Source organism: Alexandromys fortis, unplaced genomic scaffold, assembly GCF_014885135.2.
Source record: "Alexandromys fortis isolate MF-2015 unplaced genomic scaffold, M_Fortis_MF-2015_v1.1 scaffold_262, whole genome shotgun sequence".
Taxonomy (NCBI): domain Eukaryota; kingdom Metazoa; phylum Chordata; class Mammalia; order Rodentia; family Cricetidae; genus Alexandromys; species Alexandromys fortis.
In genome coordinates, this window is record NW_026068147.1 from 1,472,761 (window position 1) to 1,500,734 (window position 27,974).

Genomic DNA, 27,974 nt, shown 5'->3' on the forward strand with positions numbered 1-27,974 from the left:
ACCAGTCCCAGCAGACGCCCACTCAGCTGACAGACGCCATCCAGTGAGCAACTGTGGATGGCCCACTGCTACAAAACAGCCTTCAACGTGCTGGTACTGCAAAACCAGTGAGCTCTGGACTTGTTGAAATCACCAGGAAATCAGACGGTGGAATTCTTCTGAAGTACTTTCCTCAGGTCTCCTAACATTGCCTTCCAGCTTGTGCCCCTGCTTTGGGCCAGTATTACAGGCTGCTCCAAAACAGCTTGAACTTTGCCAGCCCCAGGTGGTCCTGCAGAATCTGGGCAGCGAAGTAGAATGTCCCCTGCCCCACTTCTAGGCTTTGGCTGGCACTCCAACTTTCCTGGTCCCTGACAATGATGTCCTAATTTTATCTGAGAAGCAGTTACAGAAAAGATTAGGTTGTCCCATATCATAGGGGTAGAGAAGAGTTACCTCCCAAGTCTCTAAGAAATTCTGTCAGCTGAGTCTTAACTTTAATCTTGTGTACGTAAAATCTTAGGCTGTTATGTTCTCCTTTTCTTGTCACAGGAAAAAAGGCCTGTGTGGCTCAGGAAGGAGGTTAACTGAGGAGACTGAGAGAACATGGTTGACTCTGAAGTGGGAGGACCAGATTCCACACTTCGGAGTCAGCGGCTTAGCTTGAACCTAATCAGATGGAAACATCTGGAAATAACAATCGCTCTGTTTCCATGTAGACTGATCATTAGCCTAATTAGTATCGAAGTTTGAGGTGATAAAACTTGATGTGTGGAAAATTTTAATTTTGTCTGAGTTAGTGCGATATTCCCCGGCTGGGCGGGACTCTGCTCCAAGGAGCTCTGTGGCTGTGCAGCCACAGCCGATGTGTTTCGACTGAGCCCCTCTTTTTCTCCACCATAAAATCACCTGCTGTAGTAGAGAAAAACAAGCAGGATTTTTTGTTCAAAATGCTTTATCCTGGGGCTCAGCCTCCTCCATCTTCCACAAATAAAGAGCTTAAGACTTTAAAAGAGAACTTACTGATCCTGTATTTGATGAAAGAGGATCCACTAGAGGAATAGCAGCATTTTCAGTGGATTTAAAAACCATATCATCAAAAAAGAAACTTCCTCCTTACTCTCTGAGGCACCATGAAGCTGTTATGCCCAGATCCGCGATGTCCCCCCAAAACCAAAAAGAGACTGAGTCCTGTATGTAAAAGCAAAGAGCCTTTATTTTATATAAGTTTGCAAACTCTGTCTCTCCTTGTGTCCAACGTATAATCAAAGAGCCCCTAGCTCAGTTAGAGTTGGGTTTTTATACTAGTAAAGGTTGGGATGAAAGATTTCTAAGGATCCTTGATTGGCTGACATTTGTCTAAGAGTATCCTGGTGAATGTGCACTGGCAGGTAATCCTACTACAATGGTTGGAACATTAGAAATTTCCCTTGGATGGTCTGTTCCTGGGTGATGCCTGGATAATTTCAGTTTGTGGTCCTTCCTGCAACCAGGTATTGCCTCAGGGTAAACTACTGAGACTTGGGCCTCTATTAAGTTTATCACGACTGGGTCCTACGCTGGCAGCTGATAATGGTTGGAAGTTAAGAACTTCCTTTGGGTGGTCTTTCCCTATTAAGCTTATTATGGTTGAGTCCTACAAAGCAAAAATAACAATCCAGTAATTGACATGGCTTCCTGGTTCTCAGGACTGTCATGCTATTTTTTAAATTTTTATTTTAATCTTTTGACCTCATGTCTGTTTTGGAGTAAATAAACTGTAATTATTATAGTGTTGAATTACAATTTGATCAGTTTTCTACTGTGGGTCTAAACAATCTCCTGTCTAACTCCATGGTGCAAATACATTAACATGAAACTCATATCACCCTTTTAGGTGATACTGTGCCTTTAAACTTTCACCTACACCTTCCCATGCTTTTAAATTTACAGAACCTATATTAGGGAGCCAAGGGCAGATTTTTACAGTGAAATTAAAGAATTCCTCTAAGAGCTTTAGCAAAACAATAAAAAGTAAATAAAAAGATACAAAACTAAATGCTTATGAAGTTTGAGGCCACCAAGGGAAGATCATAGCTTGAATAAAATTATAATTTAAAATTTTATTGATAATTGCTGTCAAGACAACAATCTATGAGCCCAATTTGAGGTTGCCATGAGAAGGGGATGAGGGGAGGATTTTTAAAGGTAAAAACTGCAAGAAGACCTTGAGTAAAGCTAGCCAAGCTCTACTCTGCCAAGACTAGTCAGTGTAACGATCTGTTCTGTCTCTTTAAGAGACAAGCCACGCCCACTCCCTCCCCCATCTGATGAGACAGGCTGATCTTCAGCTTCCAGCTTTCTGATCATAGTGTTTCATCACAGCAATAGAAACCCTGAGGAATTTAGACATCACAAAATGAATCATTTAAAGAAAAGAAAGTTCTTTAGGATGCAGCTGCTCTGTATCACTTCTGTCTGCTCATCTCTTTCTATTTTTAATCTTTAGTTAATGAATTTATTTATTTGCAATTTTTATGTAGTTCGCTAATCTCGCTCCTTTTAGTCTATATATTTATTGTGGCTCTACTCTTGATAATTTCTCCCATACTTGGGCCCCACATGTAGACTCCACTAGAACCAAACATGCAGGAATAAGAGTCATGAATGGTGAGGTGGTGATTGTGAGGACCAGGAATGAGAAATAGAGAAAATGGAAGCTAAATAAGACAAAAGACATAGCTGATGCCTTATGCCCATCAAGTTTATTAAGAAGTAGTACAACATCTTGTTCACTGTTCGCAGGGTAAAAATAGCAAGGGTCAGCAGAGAGGTAAGTCAGACAATGTTGAAAAAAAGAACAGGATACTGCACACACTTCTGTCTTAGCACTGATAACCAAAGCCCAGAGGGAAGAGTTGGGATCCCAGAAACTTGAACTTCATTTCCGAGGCACTGGATTCAGTTTCAGACTAGCCTTGTCATGTCTACTACTGGACAAGGACACAGGACCAAAGTTCCCTTTGTCCTTCCATTAGGGCCTCTGAGGACATCTTGGATTATTCTGGCTCCCCACAGTATTAGAGTGGCCATGTCTGTCTCCCACTATGGAGATGAAGGAGAATTATGGCAAGTGAGGGGACCAAATGAATGGTGCAGTGTGGGAAGGCTATGCACAGAGAATTCAGGTAGGGTGGCAGGGGGAAGTTAAGGTAGCAGCTGAATCATTATGAGGAGCCTCCCACCATCCATGAGTTTACACAAGATCGTTCAGATATTTGGAAGATTAAACCAATCAATCTGAGAAACCAGTGAAGCCCACTTTAGTTATCTCAGTGGTTATTTTTGTGATTTTATTTCGTCATCTCTGACAACGTTTCACTCCATGGTAACCCTAGAGCCTGTTATCCTCCTGCTTCAGCTACTCAGGTACATGTGCAGTCACCCCCATGTAAAAGTTCATTACTTTCAACTTTGCTAATGTATTTTTATGTGTATGGACGCATTGTCTATACATCATGTGCAACACATGACATGTATGCAGTGCTCCCAGAGGCCACAAGAGGGTACCGAATTCCCTGGAACTGGAATTATTGAGAGTTGTTAGCCACCATGTTGATGCTGGGAACCAAATACCATTTCTCTTCTAGAGCAGTCAGTGCTCTTAATCAGTGAACTATCTCTCCAGCCCTGAGGTTTATTTCTTAAATACTTGAGAAGCCTTGACGATTTTTTCATAATTCTTTTTTTAAGTTCAATGATCTTCTGTTTTCTTTTTTGTTTTTACCTTCTTAAATTTTTTATTGGTTTTTTTTTTTGTTTATTTGTTTGGGAGCACAGCTCATGTTCTTCATATCCACCTATGAGACACTGAGGCATGGAATAATCTGGTTTCAATCTCTCAAGGCATAGCTTATGCTGGAAACCCATGAACTTGTCTCCCCAGGAAACCACAGACTTCACTACTTCATGAGCTTGCATCTGGTCAGGTCTGGGGAGATCAACTTCACGGCCCATGGATACATTGATGGTAATCTCTTCCTGCGCTACAAGGGGGACAGAAGGAGAGCAGAGGTTTTGAGGGCCAGGATCAAGGGGCATGCAGGAGCTGAGACCTGGGCAAGAGAAACTGAGGGCCTTTGGAAGATGGAGGAGCAACTCAGGAGGATACTGGCTGAGGTCACAGACCAAGACAGGGGTAAGTAGACATAGTGCAGTATATACAGATTCAGTCCTGGTTCCTGAAGTCTGTGTGTGGGTATGGTGTAGCTAAACCCATTAAACACACCAGTGGTCCTTCCCTAAGAGGCACAAGAGCCCCACACTTCGCTGGATGACAGAATCCCCCCTATCTGCCCTGAATCCCACTGGGAACTGAGGTCCAGGGACAAGAAGATGACAGGTCCCTATCTGATGTGGACCAGGCCTTCACACCATCCAGGTAATCTTAGGCTGTGAACTTCAGAGAAATGGGAACATTGGAGGCTTCTGGCGCCTGGGCTATGATGGACAGGATGCCCTCACCTTTGACCAGAAGACTCTCACATGGATAATGGCTGTGCCATCCACTCAGCAAACCAAGACCTTCTGGGAGACACATGCACCCAAAGCTGATCAAGTTAAGAATTTCTTGGAGGGCATATGTCCTGCTCAGCTCAAGAGACACCTGGATTCCTTGAGGAACGCTCAGATGGACACAGGTATGGACCATCACCAGGGTTAGTTCCGAGGACTCAGGGGAACAGTCCTGTGTCCAAGAGGCTCTTTCCCATGGGATTCTGGATTCTCACTGGTGTGTATAATCATGGCAAAATGTCTAAGGTGGTGCCTAGAAGTTTGGGATGTAGGGTTTCCTCCAGAGTCAATGCTGGATCCCTCAGATAGGAAAGGCGGGTTTCCCAGACCTTGCCTGGATCTCACACAAGGCCCTCACATGCAGAATAAAGAGGCCTCTTCTTTCCAATAGTCTCCTTCTCTGGTGGAGGTTGACCTGGAGGATGGTAGAGAACTAGGTGGGAATGGCTGGATTCAGAACCACCCTTATGTGGAGCTAAAATAGAAGAAGACCCAAACCCAGAGCTCAGCTGCAGATTCTAGTGCAGTCCACCTAAATCCTGCGACCTGATCAAGGCCACACTGTTGCTTAGTGCTTACTTTTGCAAAGGTCACATAGTAGCTTAAAATCATTTGTAACTCCAGTTCTAGGGCATCCAATGCCCTCTGGTGATTTCCAAGAGCACTAGGTGTACACATGGTACACATACATCTATGCAGGCCAAACATGAATGCACATAAAGTAAATGAACCTAGAACATTGAAAAGGTCAAGTTTTCTATTCTTATTTGGTTTTGTCTTTTTTTTTTTTTTAAAAAAAAAGCAGAGCCTCATAATGCCCCTCAACCCCACTCACCCACCTCCTGCCTCCACCTTCTTAGTGCTACTTGTCTGACCCACTTTGGAATCTGAAACATGAAGTTTAAAGCTTTGGCTAAGTCAAACATGCAAAGGTGCCCTGGGACTTCTGTGAAGGAAGGAAGACGTTGGTCATCAGTCTTGGGCAAACTCCACGACCAAAGACTCACAACCACAGTCACCTGACTGTACTTAGAGAGTCCCTCACTTGTCCCCTAGAGATTGTCAGGCTGGCTTTGTCATAGAAAAGAGACTCATCTCACTCAGATTGAATCTGTAGCCCCCATAACACTGAGCCTATGGTCTCTTGGTAACTGTTGTTCATCTATGTCCTGTGTTGTAACGAGGAACTGCTAGCCCCTGACTGCACGAATACCATGTCCTCTCGTAAACAGAGTGTAAATGAGGGATGGACCCTCAAGAGCATCACTGGGAGCTGTGTCCTCTAGGGAGGAGAGGCTGAAGGCAAATAGGAACAGGATGGTTATTCTGGGCAACCCTTCATGTTGACATAGAGAGATCGTAACCCTCACTAAGTCACTTTATCTTCTTTCAGGTCCCCCAAAGTTAAAGGTGACCAGCAGGAGATACCCAGTGGGCAGGATCACCCTGAAATGCAGGGCTTTTAATTTATATCCTCCTGTGGCCACCCTGACCTGGCTTCAGGATGGGAAGCCAACACAGCAGCAAACTTTTGGGCCTGGGACCGTCCTGCCCAGCGGGGATGGGACCTACCAGACCTGGCTGTCTATTTGGGTTCTTCCTAGTCAGGAATCAGAGTTCACCTGCTCCCTGAGGAACCACAGCAAGAACATTGAGGTCCCTGATTTCTATGGTGAGAAAATGGGCCAGCCAGCCATCTAAGGGGATGAGAGGCAAGGTCGGGAAGTGTCTGTGAAGTACAATCACTACAGCTTTCTTGGTGGCCTCCAGGACATCAAGACAAGACAATCTCTGGGACCACAAGCTCTGCCTCTGCTCTGGTGGCTTCTGTTCTTTGTACCCTGTTGCTATTGCTAGCCTGTTCCTTCTAGAGCAGCAAGAACACACAGGACAGCAAGAAACCAGGTGAGCATCCCTGCAGGGTGTGGGAGAGGGTGGCAGGAATGGTAGGCAAATTGTACAGCTGGAAAGGTAGTCACATAAGCACCATTTTGCCCTACTGGTGAATGGAATGACCTACAGAGCCACCATCCAGGACCTGTTAACTTGCCCCACTGTTGGGAGGCAGCGCCCCCTGGTGGATGTACGGTGCTGCTTCCCATGTGTTCTTAGGTACACTATGAAACACATGGGCCCCAGAGCAGGCTGGAAACCCATGGCAAAGTCCAGATTGTGACCACCTACAAATGTCCCCATGTCTTCACCACATACATAGAAAGCAAACAGCCCAACAATACAGAGGGAGACCTGGTAGCCCACGAGAGGACTGAAAGCCACTCTGCCAGATGATGATGTCTGTCCCAATCATCATCTGGATCGGAACATGGAAACATCCTCTCAAAGGCATTCATGAACCATCTGGGCAAGACAGTGTGTGTATAAGTAAACACAAACATTTAAAGGGTTTTGAAGATATTTTCTTCTCTAAGTTCTCTTCAGGTGTGTATCAATAATCAAATAGGTCTTTAAAGATCCAGTACAGGATTTCTGCACTGTCTTCTAAGTTGAACTACAATCCTCCTGCCACCAGTCGGGACAGCCTAAAATTTTCACAACAAAATTTATTAACTGTTACTACTCTTTAACAGTAAAAGGAGGTGAACAGGCCCTCCCAACCACTTTTACTTTAAACACAAAAAAGGGATATCTATGTTTACCACTATAATGGTTGTAAAAAATAAAAATGCTATTTTTATATTTATAGCATAAGGAGATATGCATTAAATAATAAAATATTCTAAACATATAAGATTATTTTAATGAAAAAAATTATGTGTAAAGATTAAATGGATATATGACTACAGAGTGAAACTAAAAGACTTTTATAAGTTACAAAGATCTGAGTAAGGTATTTAATATATTTAAGAATAAAACTAAAAATAATATGTATGATATTAGTTTCTATGTTGTAAGATTAAGTATTATAAAAAACTGGCTGTAATGTATGTCAAATCAAGGTGGGTTTGGGATAGGGGGATCAGGTGTGGGTTGGTCAAGGGGAGAGTACTGAACCAACTGGAAAGGGGGTCATTTCAGGGTCAGGTAGAAACCTGGTACAAAGGAAACTTTCAGGATTCCACAAGGATGACCCCAGCTGAGACTCCTAATAATAGTAGATATGTAGCCTGAACTGGCCACATCCTATGACCACGTAAGACTTCCAGTAGACGTATCTGAACCCAGCTGCATAAACTTCAATCTACAGTCTATTCTGACTAGGGGATGTGCTGGGGTAAGGGTGACATAAAGATTGTGGGAGTGGCCAACCAATGACTGGTCCCAACCTGAGACCCACGCCAAGAGAGTGAGCCCACCCCTGACACTGCCTAGAGCGCCAGGACCCAGAGACCTAGGACAGAATCATACACGAGAGTAGAAAAACATGTCACTGTAATGATACCTAGTGATATTCTGCTGTACTCATAGATTGGTACCTAGTTGTCATCAGAGGGGCTTCATCCAGCAACCAATAGAAACAGATGCAGAGACCCTAAGGCAAACATTAGGCAGAGCTCTAGGAATGAAGCTGAAGAGGGGAGGAAGGAGTGTAGGAGCCAGGGAGGTCAAAGACATCATAAGAAAACCCACAGAATTAACTAACCTGGGCTCCTTGAGTTTCACAATGACTGAACCAAGAACCAGGGAACCTGTGTGGAACTGACATAGGCCCTCTGCATATAAGGGACAATTGTACAGCTTGGTCCTCTTCTAGAATGCCTAACAGTAAGACCAGAAGCTGTAATCAAATCTTTTGTTGGCTTTTGGAACCCTACTCCTAATACTGGGTCCCCTTGCCCAGTATGAATACATGCGGAGGTGGTTAGACTTACTGCAACTTGATATTGCCAATATCAATGTTTTGTTAATATCCATGGCAGGCCTGCCCTTTTCTGAACAAAAATGGAAGAGGGGTGAATCCAAGGGGCCAATGCAAAAGGGGGTTGGGGGAGGGGCTAGGAGGAGAAGGAAACTGGTAATAACATAAAATTAATTCATTAATTTTTAAAATGACTATAATATATGTCAAATCGAGGTTTATTTTGAATTATCTGGCTTTCAAAATATTACATGATAGTTGTAAGGATCAAACTGAGGTAACTGTTCTTCACCGGTTCTCAACCTGCGGGCTGTGACCCGTTTGTGGTCACATATAAGACATCTTGCATATCAGATAATTGCATTATGATTCATAGCATTAGGAAAATTACAGTTATGAAGTGTCAACAGGATAATTTTGTGGCTGGTGATCACCACAACATGAGGGGTATTAAAGGGTCACAGCATTAATCAGGTTGAGAACCACTGTTCTCTGTGTTTTCCATGTGAGATCGGCACGGCTCTCTTTAACTGCACTGGAATATCATCCACCATTGCTGTTTATCACTGGTGCATCTGTAGGGATGCGTCCTTCCAGTCTGAGTGACCTGCTATGTCTATGAGATATCTAAAAACCACATATATATGATTAGATACAGTTTTTCAGACATTATTAATTCATTTATCACTTGAGATTTCCAATCTCTAATAACCCACAAGTTACTTCATTCAATGAACATTTCCCAGTATGCAATGAGTCCGGTGCCCTGGTTTGAGAGTGGAATTCCCCGTAGAGTGTTGTGCTTGAGGATGCCCACGGTGCCTGGATGAAAACATCCTTCTAGGACCCCTCATTTCCTACATCCTGCAATAGTGTCTCCTGAGGGAAAGGTTTAACCAGACCTTTGGCTGCTGACTATAGTCCCAGGCAGGGGGAGCATTGATGTGACATATGGAGAAACTGAACAGTTATAGACATGGATTTCATTTTGTGTTTATACTTATTGCTTGTGTTAACCCTCATGTATGTTGCTGACTAGGATTTCCTCTATTTAAGAGGGTGGGGGATAGTTCCAAATGGCTTGCATCAGTTGTATCCCCTCTAATTGTGTAAAGTTCCTCTGCTCATAAGAGCCTCTCTTGCTTCTACAGCCTCCCTTGGATAAGGCCCCCGGGAAACTTGATGATACAAGCGATTTTGAACAGCAGATTCTCCTGACACTACATCAAGTTCTTTCTAGAGAAAAGGAAGGTTTTTAGGTCTTATTTTAACTAGTGTTTTTGCAGCAGTTACTGCTACAATTTCTGCAGCTCCTTCCACAGTGGCCCTGTCCCAACAAGTGTAAACTGTCTGTTTTGTTAATCAGCTTGCTTTAATACGTTTATGGCTTCAGGCACATACAAAATGTATAGATACAAACATATAGCTTCATTACAAGCTTTAGAAGTAGTGGTATTGCACCTAGGGGATGCAGTACAAGCAACACATCAGTTAGCGGGCTTTACTTCTCTAGGTTATGATTAATCCAGATGAAATGAAATAAAATTAAAAATCACTTACAGGGAATATGGTGTCATAAAAATGTTTATTTAGATCTATTAACACTCAGGCACATAATTACTGTCACAGGCTATGCTCCTCTTGAATACAATTTCCCTTTGGTGCTATCCCAAGACTTATTACAAAAGGCACAAGAATTCAACCCTTTTAACATCCTTTAACATACATTTAGCATTATGCTCAAACTATTTATGTTGGCGATTCCTTTGAAAATATTAGGAGGCATATAGCACAATAAGAAGAAAGAAAAAATAAAATATTAGGAGGCATGTGTTGGTGTATGGGATATCAATGTCTCTTAGACATTCAGACTCAAATTGCTCATCTAATGTTCAAAGGTAAGACAGGGGCTATATGGGAATCCACAGCAACCCAGGACATTCTCAGAGTCCCTGAGGACTAAGGAAGGGAAGGGAGGGGTTTGCTTGCCACCGGAATCTTTCAGGACAGGATGAAAGCCTGGCCCTACTGTTGGTCTTAGAGCTAGCTGTTCCTGGGGAATTCAGGAGTGTCCTGCCTCCTCCCCAGGGGGTGAGGTGCAAGGAGTGAGTTCTGAGCATGGAGGGGATCCTCCCTGTCAAAAAAAGAAGGGTACAGAGCTAGTCAGAAAGCTTAAGAACAGAGTAAATGGAGAGGAAAAAGATGGAAACGGAGGAGAGCATGGCTTGAAAAATTCATGCAGGGGTGAGGAGGGAGAAAGGCTTAACTAACTGAAGACTAGGTGAGCCTAGCAGGTCTTGTAACACACACCCCTGGCTGATCGAAGAAGTGTGGTCACACATTGGAAAGGTTTTGCTGTCAGCTGGAAGACATATAACTATTGGGGTCATGTGTTAGGAGGCCTCTGTAGAAGTAGAAGCTCTTTTTCCAAGAGCTGGGTGAGTGGACTTCTGAGGAAGGGTGGAGTATCTTCAGCTGGGAAATGGTGCAGGGAGTGTCCAGCAAATGGGGGTGGTCCTTTTAGTGCACCCTGCCTTCAAGGTTCACACAGAGGGTTGGTGAGTAATCTACACCTCAAGGGCAGAGGTCTGGATGCTGTGTCCTGAGAAAAACTGATTAGGGTCTGGGCACCATGTCAGGGGACAGTAAGTGCAGAGACAATGACTTAATCCTTCAGGGGATTAAGAGTGGGAGGGGCATGTGAGGAAACAAGAAGCAGGAGGAGAAGGGAAAGTACTGGCAGTAAATGAAGTGACAGGAATGCAAAAGGGCCTTGGCAGCTGTGGGGACAAACTGGAGGGTGGTGTGGGGGAGGGTGTAGAGAAGGGAGGGATCTGGGCAGATGTTTGCAGGGAGGTGGGGGGGCTGGAGTCTAAGGACAACTTCAAGTCACCTAGCTGAGAACCTCCCCTCCATTCCCTGACCCAGGGGGTAGTTCTATAAAACTATTATTTTAACGTTTAAAAGAAATAATTTTTGGCAGGCTGGTGGTGGCACATGCTTTAATCCCAATACTTGAGAGGTAGAAGCAAACAGATCTCTATGAGTTCGAGGCCAGCATGGTCTACAGAGCAAGTCCCAGAATATCCTGAACTGTTACACAAAGAAACCCTGTCAAGAAAGAAAGAAAGAAAGAAAGAAAGAAAGAAAGAAAGAAAGAAAGAAAGAAAGAAAGAAAGAGAAAGGAAAGAAAGACTAAAGGAAAAAATAGAGAAATAAACGACTCTTCTTTTATGTTTGTTTGTTTGAATTTTTGAGACATGTTCTCACTATGTAGCTCTGGATGTCCTGAAAGTTGTTTTGTAGACCAGGCTGGCCTCAAACTCAGAGAACTGCCTTGAACTTAGAGATCAGCCTGATACTGCCTCCCAGTGCTAGGATTAAAGTTATGAGACACCACACCTCATCTGAAGAATTTTCTTTCTTTAAAAAGATATATTTATTTATTTTAAGTATGTATGTATGTGTGTATGTATATATGGATGGATGGATGGATGATGGAGTGCTCTGTCTTTCTGGGCATCAAATCCCATTACAGATGGTGGTGAGCCACCATTTTGTTGCTGGGAATTGAACTCAGAATCTCTGGAAGAGCAAACAGAGCTCTTAACCACAGAGCCTTCTCTTCAGTCCAATAATTAATTTTCTTAATGGGAAATAATTTATTCGTGTGTGTGTGTGTGTGTGTGTGTGTGTGTGTGTGTTAGTACATGAATGCTCAGGGTATTCCACAGAATGGACAGCAGGGATCTTCCTCTATCATCCTGAGAAAGGGACTCTCACTGATCCTGAGACTCATGATTTCAGCAGTCTGACCAAGTGAGTTTTTAGGACTGCCTGCCTCTGCTCCTCAAAGCTGGGGTTCCAGGTATGGCAGTCATGCTCTGCTTTTGATGTGGGTGCTGGAGAATAGAACCCAATTTCTAGTTTTGCAGAGCCAGAACTCTTATGCTCTAAGCAGCTCTCCATCACCTTGTTGTTTGTTTATAACAAAGCTTCTTCCATGCAGCCCAGGATGCCTTGGGTCCTAAATTTCAGCTGATATACATTTCTCCGGTAGAATTTCCATCAAGTCGTTTGTCTGAGAAACAGATAACTGACTAACAAACTTCTTGGCCCTGTGAGATGACTCAGTAGGGAAAGTGCTGGCTGGACAAGCCTGACTGCCCTAGTTCAACCCTGAGAAACTGTGGAAAGACAAAGAAGTCCATAGCCTTCACTTTTAAAATTTCTTTTGATTTTTGTTTTTGTGCATGTGACGGTGTATGACTGAGTGCATTTGTGTGTGTGACACTTCCGTGCTGATGCCTGTGGAGGCCAAAAATGGGATTCGTACCCTGGAGGTGGAGATACAGGAGGTTGTGAACTACCTCATGTGGGAGCTAGGAACCAAACTCTGGTCTTCTGCAGGAGCAGCAAGCACTCTTAACCACGGAGTCATTTCTCCAGACCCTCCATGATTACCAGCCATGGAGCCCTTTCATATGGCTGCATGGTCACTCTGTAACCTAGACACAGCATGAAACACGTTTAGCTTCTGCAGTCAGTGCTACCCACCGTGGGTTTGCTCTCATCTTCTCTTTAGTACTTGACACAAAGGCTGATCACCTCTGTCATGCAGGATGGAGCTGGGTTAGCACTAGATTCCTAGCAGCACTGCCAATCAGTGTGTGCTGCTGGGGATCTGCCATCGTGTGTTAGTTTCTGTCAAAATGCACACCGTCACTCTATTCCCCACGGGCCTTTCATCTCTTTCTACTTTAGTCACTCACTCTACCTCTCCCAACCTTTTCCCTTTCATGCTGTAACAAAATGCTCCAATTCTCACCTCCTATGTCCCGAGCTAGACCAGTTCACAGCTGAAATTACCTGGCGCGAGTGAGAAGGGCACACAGGACACAAACAAACCCACTTAGGAGTTCATTAGAGGGGGTGCGTACAGGCTTGGGGGATCAGAGTGCAGAGAGAGAGAGAGAGAGAGAGAGAGAGAGAGAGAGAGAGAGAGAGAGAGAGAGAGAGAGAGAGAGAGAGAGAGAGAGAGAGAGAGAGAGAGAGAGAGAGAGAGAGAGAGAGAGAGAGAGAGAGAGAGAGAGAGAGAGAGAGAGAGAGAGAGAGAGAGAGAGAGAGAAATGGCGCATCCAGCATTTAAAAGCTGCCCAGCACATGCGCACAGGGGGTTGGCGTGACTACGTTTTACACCGATGACGCAGTGGGTGACTCACGCATGCGCACAAGGGTTTTAGCTGAGTCACTCGTGGATGTAACACACCTGCCTGCCTTTAGAACCTGGAAGTGCAACCTTATTTGTGGCTGAATAATTACAACAGCTTCACACCCATCGGCTACATCCTCTTTATAATAGGCATGATTTCTCTACCTCTAGCCCTGACCATGACCAGTCTGCTGCTTTTTTTGCCCAATTCTGAACTTTTCCAGATTCCTTGAGTTTTTCTCTCTCCTTTAATCTACAATGAAAATCTCTCCCCAATTTATGGAACAGCCATTACAGTGATTTCTTTATTGCATCTTCATTTACACTGTAGAGTTTATTAAAGCACAGAGATTTCTGGTCCCTGTGTGAGCATGTAATCAGGAAGCTAGAGTCTCAATACTGGTCTAGAGATGGGGCTGCTCTGGTTGGTAGAGAATAGAAGACTCTAGATTCCTGTCTAAAATGTCAGGAAAGAATTACTTTCTGTTTGTTACATTGTGCAAAAGACACACTTTCTGTATAGAACAGGAGAAGATTTTGCAGGGCATATCAGAAACTCTCAGCATCCACAGTGTTGTATGGAGGTTGCTTAGCTGTTGTTTGTTTTCCAGCTTCGCAGACGTCCCCCCCCAAAAAAAATCACACAGAAACTGTATTCATTAAATCACTGCTTGGCCCATTAGCTTTAGCTTCTTACTGGCTAACACTTGCGTCTTAATTTAACCCATCTTCATTAATCTGTTTATGGCCACATGGCAGTGGTTTACAGGGTAATGTTCCCAGCATCTGTCTCAGGGGGTGGCTCTGCCTTCTTCCTCCCAGCATTTAGTTCCATCTTCTCCGCCTACCTAAGTTCTGCCCTATCAACAGGCCAAGGCAGTTTCTTTATTCATTAACCAATAAAAGCAACACGTAGACAGAAGGACCTCCCACACCACCACAGCACCTTAGACCTGCACCAGCTTCCCATTCTTCTAATGGGCATCCTCAGTGCTACGATCTCCTCCACCTTCACCCATCTACTAACACTCAAAGTTCCCATGGGAGTCAGGTGGGTATGGCCAACAGAAGGTGGTGTAGGAGGGTCTTCTTTCTATGTGTTGCTTTCATTGGTTGAATAAAGAAATTGCCTTGGCCTTTTGACAGGGCAGGCCTTAGGTGGGTGGAGAGTAGAGAGAATAGGATGCTGGGAAGAAGAGAAGTGTGGCAGACGCCATGAATCTCCGGCATGAGACGGACATAGTTTAAAATCTCTCCCGGTAAGCCATGACCTCGTGGTGACATACAGATTATTAGATATGGGTTAAACTAAGATGTGAGAGTTAGCCAATAAGAGGCTAGAGCTAATGGGCCAGGCAGTGTTTTGATTAATACAATTTCCACGTGGTTATTTCAGGGTGGTGGAACGCGGCCCGTTCTTCCTACTACAAGAAGGGTTGAGTCTTGTTCAGGAAACTCCCAGCTTTTAATAGAAGATCACAGGCCAATGAGCTTGGCATTGCTCCGGAATGTCATAATCCAGATCCTGCTGCTGTCCTCGAGGCTGGTTTGGGGGTTCTATGAAGGTGAGGACTGGACAGAAAGGGGAACTTGGGCTGTGCCTGTGCTGTGGGATGCAGTGGGAGTGTGACAGAACCTTATTGTGTGGAGAGTGGAGTCTGGTGGGATTCCTGGGGAGAACTGTATCAGAGAGTGGTGAGGAGGACTTCAGTATCTAAGGGACACTGTGTGACTTTGGAAAAGAGGTCTTAGGGTGTCCTAGCCTAGTAGTGTGATCTTAGGCTTCTGGGGACTTGCTATGTTCAAGATAACTCCTGATAATACTAGGTATATGGCATGATTTCCATGTTTTCCTGTTGCAAAAGCTGACTTACGTGTACTTTGGGACATAGGAAGGTTCCAGTAAACGCTGGTTCAGCTGCCCAAAGTAGGATAAGGATTTTGGATATCCCTCACCCTAGAAAACACTGAGCGAGAGGTTAGTGCCAATGGGACTTTTTGTAAAGTGAGTAGTTGGTGCAGTATGTCACGAGGGGGCTTATTTCTCTCTGTGGAGGTGGTAGGCAAGCTCTCGGGGTGATAAAGAGAAAAGAGACATGTAATAAAACAAGCAATAAGGGAGATAATTAGAAGTAGCATACCTTCTGTTATTCTTTCTGCGGGGGAGGGTGGAGACAGAACACGAGACACACGGCGGTGCGGGGTTAGGAAGGAGACACGAGACACACGGCTGTCACACGTGGGTGCACTTTAATGGAGGGGGGTTACGACAGGTGAGGGACGGGGGTGAAGAGACAAAAGGAAAGAGAGAGAGCGCGACTTGTGGCGACCCCCTGTTTTTAATGGGGACGCAGGTGCGTCTGGGAGAATGTCCTGCGCATGTGCGGCTTTCCATTGGGCTGCTGGGATTTGTAGTCCAGAAGGATCCTGCGCATACGTGGCTTTCCATTGCGCTGGGATTCCTAGTCCAGGGGAATGCTGGGAACTGTAGTCTCCAAAAGGAACAACACCTTCCACCAGGAGGTAGAAACGAGCCATGATGGGTGTGGGGACCAAGTGAAGAGGAAGTGGGGGAGGGTTGCAGAAGGGAAGTGTCTGGGCAAGTGTTGTCAGGGAGTCGGTTGAGTGCAGAAGATTGTCTCAGGTTTATTCTGGATTTACCAATCATGTCGTGGTACCCTCAAAACTCCATGGTCCATATTCAGCTACAATTTTAATAACAAAGTTGATTTCTATTTGTTTGTTTTTTCCCAATTGAACTTTTTATTGATTATTTGTGGATTTCTGTCGGAGCCCATGAGGGTCCAACACCGATTCCCTAACCCGTTTGGAACGGAGTCGCGAGGAATAAAGCTGACACAGCTTACACGGTCATCATGGAAAAAGCCAGCTGATCCTTTATTCTCCAAACATCTTATATACCCCCACCAAATGAGCAGGAACCCACAAAGGCTGTTACCTAGGTAACCATGTGCCTGGGCCCAGGTCACTTCTGCATCTGGCAGTCAGGTAGGCCCTGAATTAGCATCCAAATTACAAAAGGAAGGAAGCACCAAACATCTAAACTCCAAAGTCATCAGCTTCAGTCAAACATCTCTTATCAGGTAATTCACATTTTAACAAAAGAAGCTAGGAGCAGGCATCCTGGCTTTTGTTAAGGGCAGAGACAGCTTGTCTGCAGAGCTATGTGATCCGCTCAAACCAGGCTAATGGCTTTTGTGCCATATCGAAATATGGGCCCACAGATTTCACGTCATGTATATTGATCCCATTCATTTCCCTGTCCATTCTTTACTCCCCTCTACCCTTGCAACTGCCCCACCAGAATAAAACAAGATAGAATTTAAAGGATAAGAAAATTAAAAAAAAAATAAAAGATCAATCTCCTAGTGGAATTTGTAGTGTGGCAAAGTGAGTCATATAATCACTGAATAAATATATTAGTACTTGAAAGGGTTCATTGCAATGAGTCATTTACTCTGGTTTCGAGGCCTCTGAGTATTGCTACACTGTCAATATTGGGCCTTCACTGGGGCTCCTCTTGGGCAACCTGTTGCTGTCCTGTACCATGGAAATCCTGCAACTTTAGGTCTGTAAGACCCCTTCACATGCTCCAGCCGATCATAGGTGTGAATGATGGGATGGGCAACTCAAAGTCCTGGTTCAGGGCCTGAGTGGTTGCTGGGTTATTTAGCCTACCAGATCCTCCTCCTCCTGAACACTAGGGTGACCTCTCCAGCTCTGTCCTGCCTAGCTCACCCTATATAGTAAGCATATAGGGACTGGGCCCTCTGTCAATCTCTCATGTTCCTTAGGCTGACTTGCCAACACCAACATCACCAGAGACAGCTCTACTGGCTGCCCAGGCAAACTGTAGGAACCACTCTTCCATGTGCTGCAGCCAGTGAGGGGCAGGACCAGCTCTTCCACTATCATGAACCAGAGGCCATTTCTCTTGCCTGCTGCAGGCAGCAAGGGATGACGGGTAAGGGAAGGCATCTCTTTTCTACCCATGTCACCCCAAGACAAGCTAGTAGTGTGGCCAGCTGTTCGCTCTCAATGCCCTCAGATCTGGCTCACCCATGCCCCCACCAAGAGGGGAGTTCTACTGTTTTTCCCAGGGGAAGTGCATGCCCGTATCTCCCACAGTGCTGCAGCCAGAGAGATGTCAGGCCAGATCACTGCTTCTCATGATCCAGGGACAGCTCTTCCACCTGCCACAGGCTATGAGTGATGTGTGTCAGGGGCTTCTCATTCTTGCCCACACCACCATATTGCAGATGGGAGGTTGGGCCAGATTTCTAATGCTTACTTTCTCAGGGCCCATCTCACCCACACACCCATCAACTCTATTGTCTTGCCCAGGTGAGGTGAAGGGCTCTCCCCCAACCCCAGATTAGAGAGGGCCTTGGCCAGGTCTCTCATCAGGTGGTGATGGGCAAGCATGAGATGGCATCCTTCCTTTACCCATGCCGTCACATGGCAGATGGGAGAGGCAGAACCAGCTCTCCCCCTCTCATGGCCTCAGGGCCAGAGGACCTGAATCCTGCCAACAATTAGCTCTGTAGAGCTTCCCAGGTGAGGTGCAAGGACCTGCTCTCTCCAATGCTGCAGCTGGTTGGGGGTAGGACCAGTTCTCCCTAGTGTTGCAGCCAGTGAGGGACAGGTCCAACTCTGTGCATTCCAGTCTCTCTGCTTTGGTGATAACAGGAACCACAGATATGATCATGGCTGTTTCAGGGCCATGGGCACAGACACAGACCTCAGAAACAGCTCAGGCTCAGATATCACAGTGGCCCTGGGTGGCAAGCAGGCCACTGACCTTAACACACTCCTCACTGCCTTCACTGCTTCAGATCTGCCTCTATCCAAAGGACATGAACCATTCTGTCTCTCTCTTTCACACCCCACCATATATTGCTCACAATGATAGAGCCCGTGCACACAGATCTGTTCCAGATCCCATCACGAGTCCTAACTTTCAGACACATTTCTTCTATTGAATTTCCATCTTATATACTACCCAGCTTTTTCACTGTGGTTGTGGGCACTGAACTCACAGCCCCACACACATTCTCACACTTAGCTCCAGCTCCTTATTTCTTTGTGTCAATACAGTGTTGCAGTAGGCCACTTGTTCATCCCAGCCGCTCAGCCGCCCGGAACCTAAATAATCACATAGAAACTGTATTCATTAAATCACTGCTTGACCTATTAGCTCTATCTTCTTGTTGACTCTTACATCTTAATTTAACCCATGTCCATTAATCTGTGCATCAACACGAGGTCATGGTGTTTCAGCATGTCTATCTCCAGCAGCAGCTCCATGGAGTATCTCTGACTCTGCCTCCTTTCTCCCAGAATTTACTTTAGTTTTCCCCACCTAGCTCTGTTCTTTTGCCCTATCACAGGCCAAGACAGTTTCTTTATTCATTAACCAATGGTAATCACAGCATACAGAGAGAAATACCACGTAAATACACCAGTAAAATTCTTTGTCCTTTCATATATTTCATATATTTTCTTCTATTTTAATATACATAATTGTTTTTTTCAAAGGATTTTTCAGCTACTATGAAAATGATCCTGTGATGATTTTTGTTTTTAAACCCATAAATGATTTATAGCATTTATTAACTCACATATACTAAACCATTCCTGCATGTCTGTGATAAAGCCAACTTGATCATTGTAGAGGAAGTTCTTGATATGTTCCTGTATTCCGTTTTCAAGTTTCTTATTGAGGATATTGCATCCGTGTTCATTAGGAATATTGTTTTGTGACTTGGCGGTTTTGTTGTGTCTTTACCTGGTTTGGGTATGAGAGTGATGCTGGCATAGACCAAGTTTGAGAATGTTCCTTATGCTTCTCTTTTTATAATAATTTAAGAAGCCTCTCTCCTTCCTGACCATCCATGCTACGTAAGCAGCCATTTCAAACTCACTCCCAAAGTCACAAACCTCTCCTGTGCCACCATGATGGGTCATGTCCCCTTGACCTGTGAGCTAATAAAGCTTTGCTCCTTTTGGTTGCTTCATCCAAAAAAAAATAATAATTTAAGAAATATTAACTGTAGATCTTCTTTAAAATCTGGTAGAATTCTGCTGTGAATGAATGTGCGCTTGGTTTTATTTTGTGTGTGGGTGGTATGCTTGTTTGTTCATTTGCTTTTGTCAGAAGAATTTTTATTACTATTTCATTCTATCCTTTATTACGGTTCAGTTTAGGTTCTTGATCTCTTCATGGTTTAACATTGGTGGTTTGAATGAATCTAGAAATGTATTTGGGTTTTTGTTTGTTTGTCTGTTTGCTTTAGGTCTTCCAGCATCATGGAGTAGAGGTTTCTGAGATATTTCTTTATAATATTTTGAATCACATAGTATATTCTTTTGTCCAATCAGCTGTTCTAGCAAATAAATATTCCTTTCAATGAGTCATTGATCTGGTTCAAGACCTCTGGTTTCTGGTACACCATCATCACTACAACCTCACTGAAATTCCTTTGGAATATTCTGCAGCAGCCTCGAGTCATGGAGATCATGTGGGTATCAATCCATAGGACCATTCCTTTCACAAGCTCCAGCAGGTCCCTAGGCAGGGTAGATATTAGGGTGAGCTACCCCAAATCTAAGCTGTGGGCCTGGGTGATAGTTGAGCTGGTCAGTCTGGGCCATGGAGGTTGCCTGCTTCAGGTAACAGGGAGGAGCCAGCACCCATATGCCTATGCCAGCAGGGTCTTTTCTCCCTCAACTGTGGTGAAGGGTGGGGCCATCACTCCTAAGTGCAGGACCAGGTCTTCCATGAGGACTGGGGCCAACTCTCTTGCTATAATGTCCAGAAAGGGGAAGGGGCAGTTTTCACAGGCCAAGACAAGGGTAGTACCAGCTCAGCATGGCCTTCTGATTTCATCATGCATTTTTTTTTCTAGGGGAATCTGAGGTGACACAACCACAGACATCAACACAAATCCCAGATGTAGCTGGACCACAGAGCCAGCCATGATCCTTGGCAGCAATGGGGTCTGGATGTCAACATTGCCCCAGGTGGCAGGCAGTGCAGTCCGCTCAGATCAGATCACCCCCAGCAGTGGCGAGCCCTCAGATGCTAACATGGTCCCATACCTCAGGTGTCAACATGACCTCCCATATTAAGAGGAATCTTGGACATCAACGAAGACCCTGACTGCAGTAGGGCCACAGACCTAGACATGGCCATCAGCTGCAACACTGGCCACCACTCAGATCTGAATGTCACCAGCTGCAGCATGCATGGTCTTGGCTACCAGCATGGTTCCAGGTGGCTGATTAAACCCAGGCAACCACACAACATTCAGTTGCAACAGAAGCCACAGACATTGAATCAGACCCTGGCTGCTGTAAGACCACAGAGACACACACGGCCCTAAGCAGCAGCCATGGCACAGATAACACTGGGGCCCCTGGTGACAGCACAGGACACCTACACCAGCATGTCTCCAGTGATAGCAAGAACCCCAGACACCAACACGGCCATTTTAAAATTTTCTACTATAATGTCTCCTTCTGACTCTTGCTCTTTCACTATCTTCCCTCCTTTTCTCTTTAATGCTATAACAAAGCACTCCACTGACTTCTCACACTCACACAGCCACACAATACAGTCTGAGTTCAGTTCCTCAAGGCAGAGTTGACTCTGGAAACCACCAACTTATCAATTATGTCACATTTCTCTTCCTCCCTCAGAAGAACATATTCTGCACTGTGACCTCACAGTCTTGTCTCCAAAGCAGTCTGAGCAACCACAATCTATGGTCATGTTATACTTCAATAATAAGCCCTTCCAACACGATTGTGGAGACAGGAAAAGAGAAAAGTCCCAGAGACATTGGATAAAGGGACAAGACGGAGCTGAAATCTGGGCAACACAGACCAAGGACATGCAGGAGAAGGAGGAGCAACTCAGGAGGATGCTGGCTAAGATCATGACCCAGAAGGACCACAGTGGAGGTGAGTGATCAAGCAGAGACAGGAGCACACAATTCAACTCTAGTCCCTGAAGTCAGGGTTGGGGACTAGAGACACTAGGCTGATTGTGTAAACTAGTGATGCTTCTGTAAGGCATATGGGTCCTAACTCCTGAGAAGTCATGGGACATACCCAAGTCATGGTAAGTTCAATGGGAACTAAGGTCTTTGAAAAGTAAGGTGACAAGTCTCTTCCTGGTATGGCCAGGCATTCACACCCTTCAGGAAACTTTCGGCTGTGAAATCCAAGGAAATGATACAAGAAGCTTCTGGCGCTTGGGTTATGATGGGCAAAACTTACTCCATTTGGACCAGAAAACCCTCACATGGAAAGCATCAGTGCCTTCAGCACACACGATCAAGACAATCTGGGAGAGTCATGGCCCCACGCTGGATGAAGTTAAGGCTTTTCTGTATCACTTATGTCCTGACCATCTCCAGAGGTGTTTGACTTATTCGAGGGGCCAAATGATGGATAAAGGTACTGATTATTGGTGGGTGGGTCCATTCACTGCATCTGACTGCATGAGTACTGAGTTCTCACTAAATCAGACAAACATCACATAGCCTAGGCAGACATAGCTTGTGGCAAGTGCAAATTGTGCCTTTCCAGGTTGCTCAGAATTCTGACTGCCATACAATTAGAAATATGGGCATGTATAATCTGGCCACTACAGGTTTATAACCTATTCTGTGTCAGGGGTCAAGGATCATTCTGCTCTCATTCTGGTCTTGATTTAGAAAGATCAAGTTCAAAGCTGTTTGATTAAGTAAGTCTTAAAACACAGGGTGGTAGGGGACATTTAGGTCCTTGGTTCACAGAGATGCATCAGGGAAACCAAGAATATTGAACACAAAGGGTTCTCTCATCAAAGGGAGAGATATTTTCCACCCGGAAGTCTAGAAGCAGAGAGACAAGGTTGAGAGCCTACTGACCTTCATGCAATCTGTATGTTCAGGCCGCATGGGCTCCCCCAGACCCTTATCTTGACTTGGTTGACTTAGCCAATCTACCACACTATCCTTTATCATGAACTTGTTTGCCTTGAGTCTGTTTCTTTAGTTAATCTATAGAACCTATTTTTGTGGAAAATGTCACTGGTACTTTACAAGAGGTTTGATGTAGTTATGTCTTGAACTTCATTGTGCATACAGGATTGAGTTAAATGTCACCAAATTTTCCAAATTGTACTGTACTTAAATTTGCCTAAAACAAAGTTTTAGGCCTTCCTGGGATCAGGCTCTCAAAGTTTGAACTGACACTAGCTACTAGTCAGTGATGAACCAGACTTCCTTCTTACCTCTTGTCAATGGAGAATGTGCTGAGCATCATACTCACAGAGACCCCCACAAAGAGTGTTCTCGGAAACCAGTGTGATGACAGAGCAGTCAGGATGAGGAACCACTTGTCAACCAGGCTTCTCCAAGGGGAAAATCTTAGAACCTCAGGCAAACAATCAGGATCCTGGTCAGTTCCCTGCCTGGGATGGTCCCTCACTGTGCCTTACAGCATGGGAGGCTGGCTTTCCTTTCTCTTGTGGAATAAGGAGTTATAGTCCACTAATGTCAGGTGACCAGCCCCTGTAGACTATGTCAGCTCTTTGTCCCATCAATATCTAAAATTTCTTTTGCATCACAGGCTGGATTAGATGGTTTGACAGTGAGATCTTCATGTCCTCTCAAGTTCTCCAGCTAGGTGGTGCTGACAGCCACAGGGTGTCAGGGGCCAGTGGAGCTGTGTGAGAATATCACACACTCATCTGACAAAAGGTGCCCTTACTCCCAGAGAGAGGAGGCTAGGGACAAACGTTAATAGGATGATACTTAAAAACTGGTTTGCTTCTGGATTCTCACTAGGAAAAAACGTTGGGGTCCTTTTTGTCACTTGTCTTCTTTTAAAAACAGTCTCATACTGCCTCTCATGCCAACTCACCCACCTCCTGCCCTCACCTTTCTAGTGCTATGACAATGGACATGTCTGGGACTTGAAATATGCGCCTTAAAGCTTTGACTAAGTCTTGTGACAGAAAAGAAGAGGGTATCCTGGGACATCGGTGGAGGAAGGAGGATACTGGCCATCAGTTTTGGGTCAACTCCAGAACCAAAGATTCAGGACCATAGTCAGCTGACTGTACTTAAAGAGTTCCTCACTTGTCCCCTAGAGATTGTGGATCTGGCTTTGAAAAGAGGCACATCCTACCCAGGCTGGATCTGTAGCCCCCATAACACTGAGCCTCTGGCCTCTTGGTGCCTATTGATCGTCTATACCTTGCATTGGAAAGAGGAACTGTGGGCCTATGACAACAGGGACACTATACCATTTTATCATCAGTGTGTAAATAAGGACCTGAACCTCAAAAACATCAGGAGCCATTGGAACTGAGTCCCAGCCCTCCCACAGTCCTATAACCACTGGAAACTGTGGTCTCTAGCGAGGGGAGACTGGAGGGGAATATGAACAGGATGGTTCTTCTGGCAGACCCTCCAGGAAGAGACAGAGAGGTCTTCACCCTCACTAACTCACTTTATCTTCTCTCAGGTCCCCCAAAGTTAAAGGTGACCAGAAGGAGATACCCAGTGGGCAGGACCACTCTGACATGCAAGGTTTTTAATCTGTATTCTCCTGTGGCCACCCTGACCTGGCTTCAGGATGGGAAGCCAACACAGCAGCAAACTTTTGGGCCTGGGACCATCCTGCCCAGCGGGGATGGGACCTACCAGACCTGGCTGTCTATTTGGATTCTTCCTAGTCAGGAATCAGAGTTCACCTGTTCCCTGAGGAACCACAACAAGAACATTGAGGTCCCTGATTTCTATGGTGAGAAAATGGGCCAGCCAGCCATCTAAGGGGATGAGAGGCAAGGTCGGGAAGTGTCTGTGAAGTACAATCACTACAGCTTTCTTGGTGGCCTCCAGGACATCAAGACAAGACAATCTCTGGGACCACAAGCTCTGCCTCTGCTCTGGTGGCTTCTGTTCTTTGTACCCTGTTGCTATTGCTAGCCTGTTCCTTCTAGAGCAGCAAGAACACACAGGACAGCAAGAAAACAGGTGAGCATCCCTGCAGGGTGTGGGAGAGGGTGGCAGGAATGGTAGGCAAATTGTACAGCTGAAAAGGTAGTCACATAAGCACCATTTTGCCATACTGGTGAATGGAATGAAATACAGAGCCACCATCCAGGACCTGTTAACTTGCCCCACTGTTGGGAGGCAGCGCCCCCTGGTGGATGTACGGTGCTGCTTCCCATGTGTTCTTAGGTACACTATGAAACACATGGGCTCCAGAGCAGGCTGGACACCCATGGCAAAGTCCAGATTGTGACCACCTACAAATGTCCCCATGTCTTCACCACATACATAGAAAGCAAACAGCCCAACAATACAGAGGGAGACCTGGTAGCCCACGAGAGGACTGAAAGCCACTCTGCCAGATGATGATGTCTGCCCAAATCATCATCTGGATCGGAACATGGAAACGTCCTCTCAAAGGCATTTATGAACCATCTGGTCGAGACAGTGTGTGTATACGTAAACACAAACATTTAAAGGGTTTTGAAGATATTTTTATCTCCATAGAGTTCCAATAGAGGTATCTGGACCCCAAACCAATCACATAATCCTCGAACTACAGTCTATTCTGACTATGGGATGTGCTGGGGTAAGGGTGACATAGAGATTGTGGGAGTGGCCAACCAATGACTGGTCCAGCCTCAGACCCACGTCATGAACCCACTCCTGACACTGCCTACAGTGATAGGACACAGAGGCTGGATGACCCAGAGACTTAGGATAGAACCAAATATGACCATAGAGAAAGAAGTCAATGTAACGATGCCTAGTGATATTCTGCTATACTCATAAATCGGTACCTAGCCCAGTGGTCATCAGAGGGGCTTCATACAGAAACTATAGAAACAGATGCAGAGACCCACAAATGCAGAGTCAAACATTAGGCTGAGTTCAGGGAATCCAGATGAAGAGAGAAACAAAGGATTGTAGGATCCAGAGAGGTCAAGGACATCACAAGAAAACCTACAGAATTAACTAACTTGGACCCATAGGAGCTCACAGACTCTGAATCAACAACTAGAGAACCTACATGGGAGTGACCCAGCCCCTCTGCAAATATGGGACAGTTGAGTGTCTTGGTCCTCTTGTGGTACTCCTAACAGTAAAAGCAGGCACTGTCTCTGCCTCTTTTGCTGGCTTTTGGAACCCTTCTCCTCATACTGGGTCACCTTGCACAGCTTTAATACATGGGGAGGTGCTTAGTCTTACTACAACTCCATATGTTATGTTTTGCCAATATTCATGAGAGGCCAGCCCTTTTCTCAATAAAAATTAATGAGGGGTAAATCCATTGGTGGAGCACAAGAAGGGGTCGGGGAGGAACTGGGAGGATAGGAGAGAGGGAAAACTTCAGTCCAAATGTAAAATTAGTTAGTTAATTAATTAATTAAATTAAAAATGACTATAATGTATGTCAAATCAAGATTTATTTTTAAATATCTGGCTTTTAAAAATAGTACATGATAGTGGTAAGTATCAGGTTGAGGTAACTGGTCTTCTTCAGTGGTTTTCAACCTATGGGTCATGACCCCTTTGGGGACACATATCAAATATTCCACAGAACAGATATTTATATTATAATTCACAACAGTGGAAAAATTGCAGTTATAAATTATCAACAGAATAATTTTATGGTTGGAGGTCACTACAACAAGAGGAACTGTGTTAAAGGGTCACAGTATTAGGAAGGTTGAGAACCACTGTTCTCAATGTTTTCTTATGTGCGGCCTGGTATTCTCTCTCTACCTATACTGTGATATCATCAACCATTCCTATCTATCATTGATGGGTCTGTAGGGATGTGTCCCTCCCATCTCAGTGACCTGTTATGCCTATAAATTTGGTAGGGGTTGGATATACACTTTTCATACATTATCAATTCCTTCATCCCTTGAGATTTCCAATTCCTAATTACCCACAGGTTACTCCATTGGAAGAACATTTCCTAGTAAGCAGTGTTTCCCAAGCAGTGTTGCCTGGTTTGAGAGTGGAACTCCCTCTTGGGTGGTGTGCTCTAGAGAAGCCTATGCCTCTGAGTGGACAACCTGAGGTACTGGTCAACTGGTTGACTGGTCTTGAAGATGCCTGCAGGGTCTGGATGCAGAGAACTTTCTAGGACCCCCTCATTGCCCACATCCTGCAATAGTGTCACCGAAAGGAAAAGTTTGGCCAGGCCTTTGGGCTATTAGCCATGGTCCCAGGCAGTATTGCATTCGTGGGACCTTTGGAGAAAATGAGCAATTGTGACACAGACATCATTTTATGTTTGGATTCACTGCCTGTGTTAACCCTTCATGTATGTTATTGACTGGGAGTTCCTTTATTTAAGAGTGTGGGAGACACTTCAAAATGATCTGCATCAATTGTTTGTGCTGTAACTGTGTAAACTTCCTCTCCGTTCATAAGATCTTTTCTTAGTTCCATAGCTTCCCTTCGCTATGGCTCCTGTGAACCTTGATGAAATATGTGATTTTGAACAATGGTTTCTCCTGGCAGTGCATCATGCTCTTTTTTAAAAAATAAGGAAGGTTTTGAAGAACCCAGGAATATGAAAAATTGTATGTCTATAGCCTGTACACATATTCTAGGGTTGATAGCTGCCCTTTGCCATACATTCTTCCAGACACAGAAAAGCTATGTAAACATCTTGAACCAGCATCCTGTAATCAGAGGTTGTCAGTGCTGACTCTGAAGGTGCTCACCACAGCAGTTGTAATTCTTTAACTCTGTGTACTTCCCAGAGGCTTAGGAGGTGCAAGTTCTGACTTCAGGAGTAGTACACTCTCCAACAGCCATAAATTATGACCCCGGGAATGCACTCCCTTACCCCGTGGTCTTTTACTATAAAAAGACATACGCAGTCCCTTCTCGGGGTCATTGTCTGTGGCCCTAACTAGTGAGAAGTTTGTATGCCCTGCAGTGATGGAATAAAGTTGCTTCTGTTCATCTCATTTTGGTGGTGGCCATGTCCTCAATATCTGCACAGTTCCCAACTGCAGCAGTTTTTAGGTATACTTTAACTAACATTTCTGCAGTAGTCACTGCTGCACCTACTGCAGCTGTATCCATAATAGTCCTGATCCAACAAGTGCAAACTGCCTGTTTTGTTAATCAGCTTGCTTATAATACTTTTGTGACTGTGACTTTGACAACACAAGAATGTGCAGATAAAAACGTATAGCTTCATTTCAAGCTTTAGAAGTTGTGATATTTCACCTAGTGAATGAAGTACAAGCAACACATCAGTTACCTCTTCTGTGTCCTGTTGGCTTCAGGTATGTCTGTATTAATTCTTTAAGCTATAATGAACCCAGATAAAAATAAAATTAAATTAAAATGA

General features: G+C 44.8%; 2 protein-coding genes across 7 annotated transcripts; both read left to right on the forward strand.

Annotated features, from left to right (window-relative positions):
• On the forward strand, window positions 1-26,547 carry LOC126491472 (MHC class I-like protein MILL2). Its single transcript, XM_050127166.1, has 6 exons — window positions 1-176; window positions 3,905-4,156; window positions 4,383-4,658; window positions 5,927-6,205; window positions 6,304-6,438; window positions 24,617-26,547. Exons 2-5 carry the CDS (start codon window positions 3,928-3,930, stop codon window positions 6,402-6,404), a joined length of 885 nt encoding a protein of 294 aa, XP_049983123.1. The 5' UTR covers window positions 1-176; window positions 3,905-3,927; the 3' UTR covers window positions 6,405-6,438; window positions 24,617-26,547.
• LOC126491470 (MHC class I-like protein MILL2) lies at window positions 14,491-27,974 on the forward strand. 6 transcript variants are annotated; one of them, XM_050127160.1, is made up of 9 exons: window positions 15,052-15,127; window positions 15,455-17,547; window positions 19,965-20,104; window positions 20,492-20,689; window positions 21,285-21,548; window positions 21,774-22,046; window positions 24,105-24,383; window positions 24,482-24,616; window positions 26,556-27,974. In XM_050127160.1, exons 4-8 carry the CDS (start codon window positions 20,578-20,580, stop codon window positions 24,580-24,582), a joined length of 1,029 nt encoding a protein of 342 aa, XP_049983117.1. In that variant the 5' UTR covers window positions 15,052-15,127; window positions 15,455-17,547; window positions 19,965-20,104; window positions 20,492-20,577; the 3' UTR covers window positions 24,583-24,616; window positions 26,556-27,974. The 6 variants fall into 6 exon arrangements, with proteins under 6 accessions (XP_049983120.1, XP_049983119.1, XP_049983118.1 ...); XM_050127161.1 differs by lacking the exon at window positions 15,455-17,547 and having other exon boundaries at window positions 14,980-15,127; XM_050127159.1 differs by lacking the exon at window positions 15,052-15,127 and having other exon boundaries at window positions 15,142-17,547.

Coding starts and splice junctions, on each gene's coding strand:
- LOC126491470 (XM_050127161.1), top strand. CDS start 20,578: ATGGGGTCTGGATGTCAACATTGCCCCAGGTGGCAGGCAGTGCAGTCC. Junction 20,690..21,284: donor AACATGGTCCCATACCTCAG/GTGTCAACATGA, acceptor TTCCTCCCTCAG/AAGAACATATTCTGCACTGT. Junction 24,384..24,481: donor TGAGGTCCCTGATTTCTATG/GTGAGAAAATGG, acceptor GGTGGCCTCCAG/GACATCAAGACAAGACAATC.
- LOC126491472 (XM_050127166.1), top strand. CDS start 3,928: ATGAGCTTGCATCTGGTCAGGTCTGGGGAGATCAACTTCACGGCCCAT. Junction 4,659..5,926: donor GAACGCTCAGATGGACACAG/GTATGGACCATC, acceptor ATCTTCTTTCAG/GTCCCCCAAAGTTAAAGGTG. Junction 6,206..6,303: donor TGAGGTCCCTGATTTCTATG/GTGAGAAAATGG, acceptor GGTGGCCTCCAG/GACATCAAGACAAGACAATC.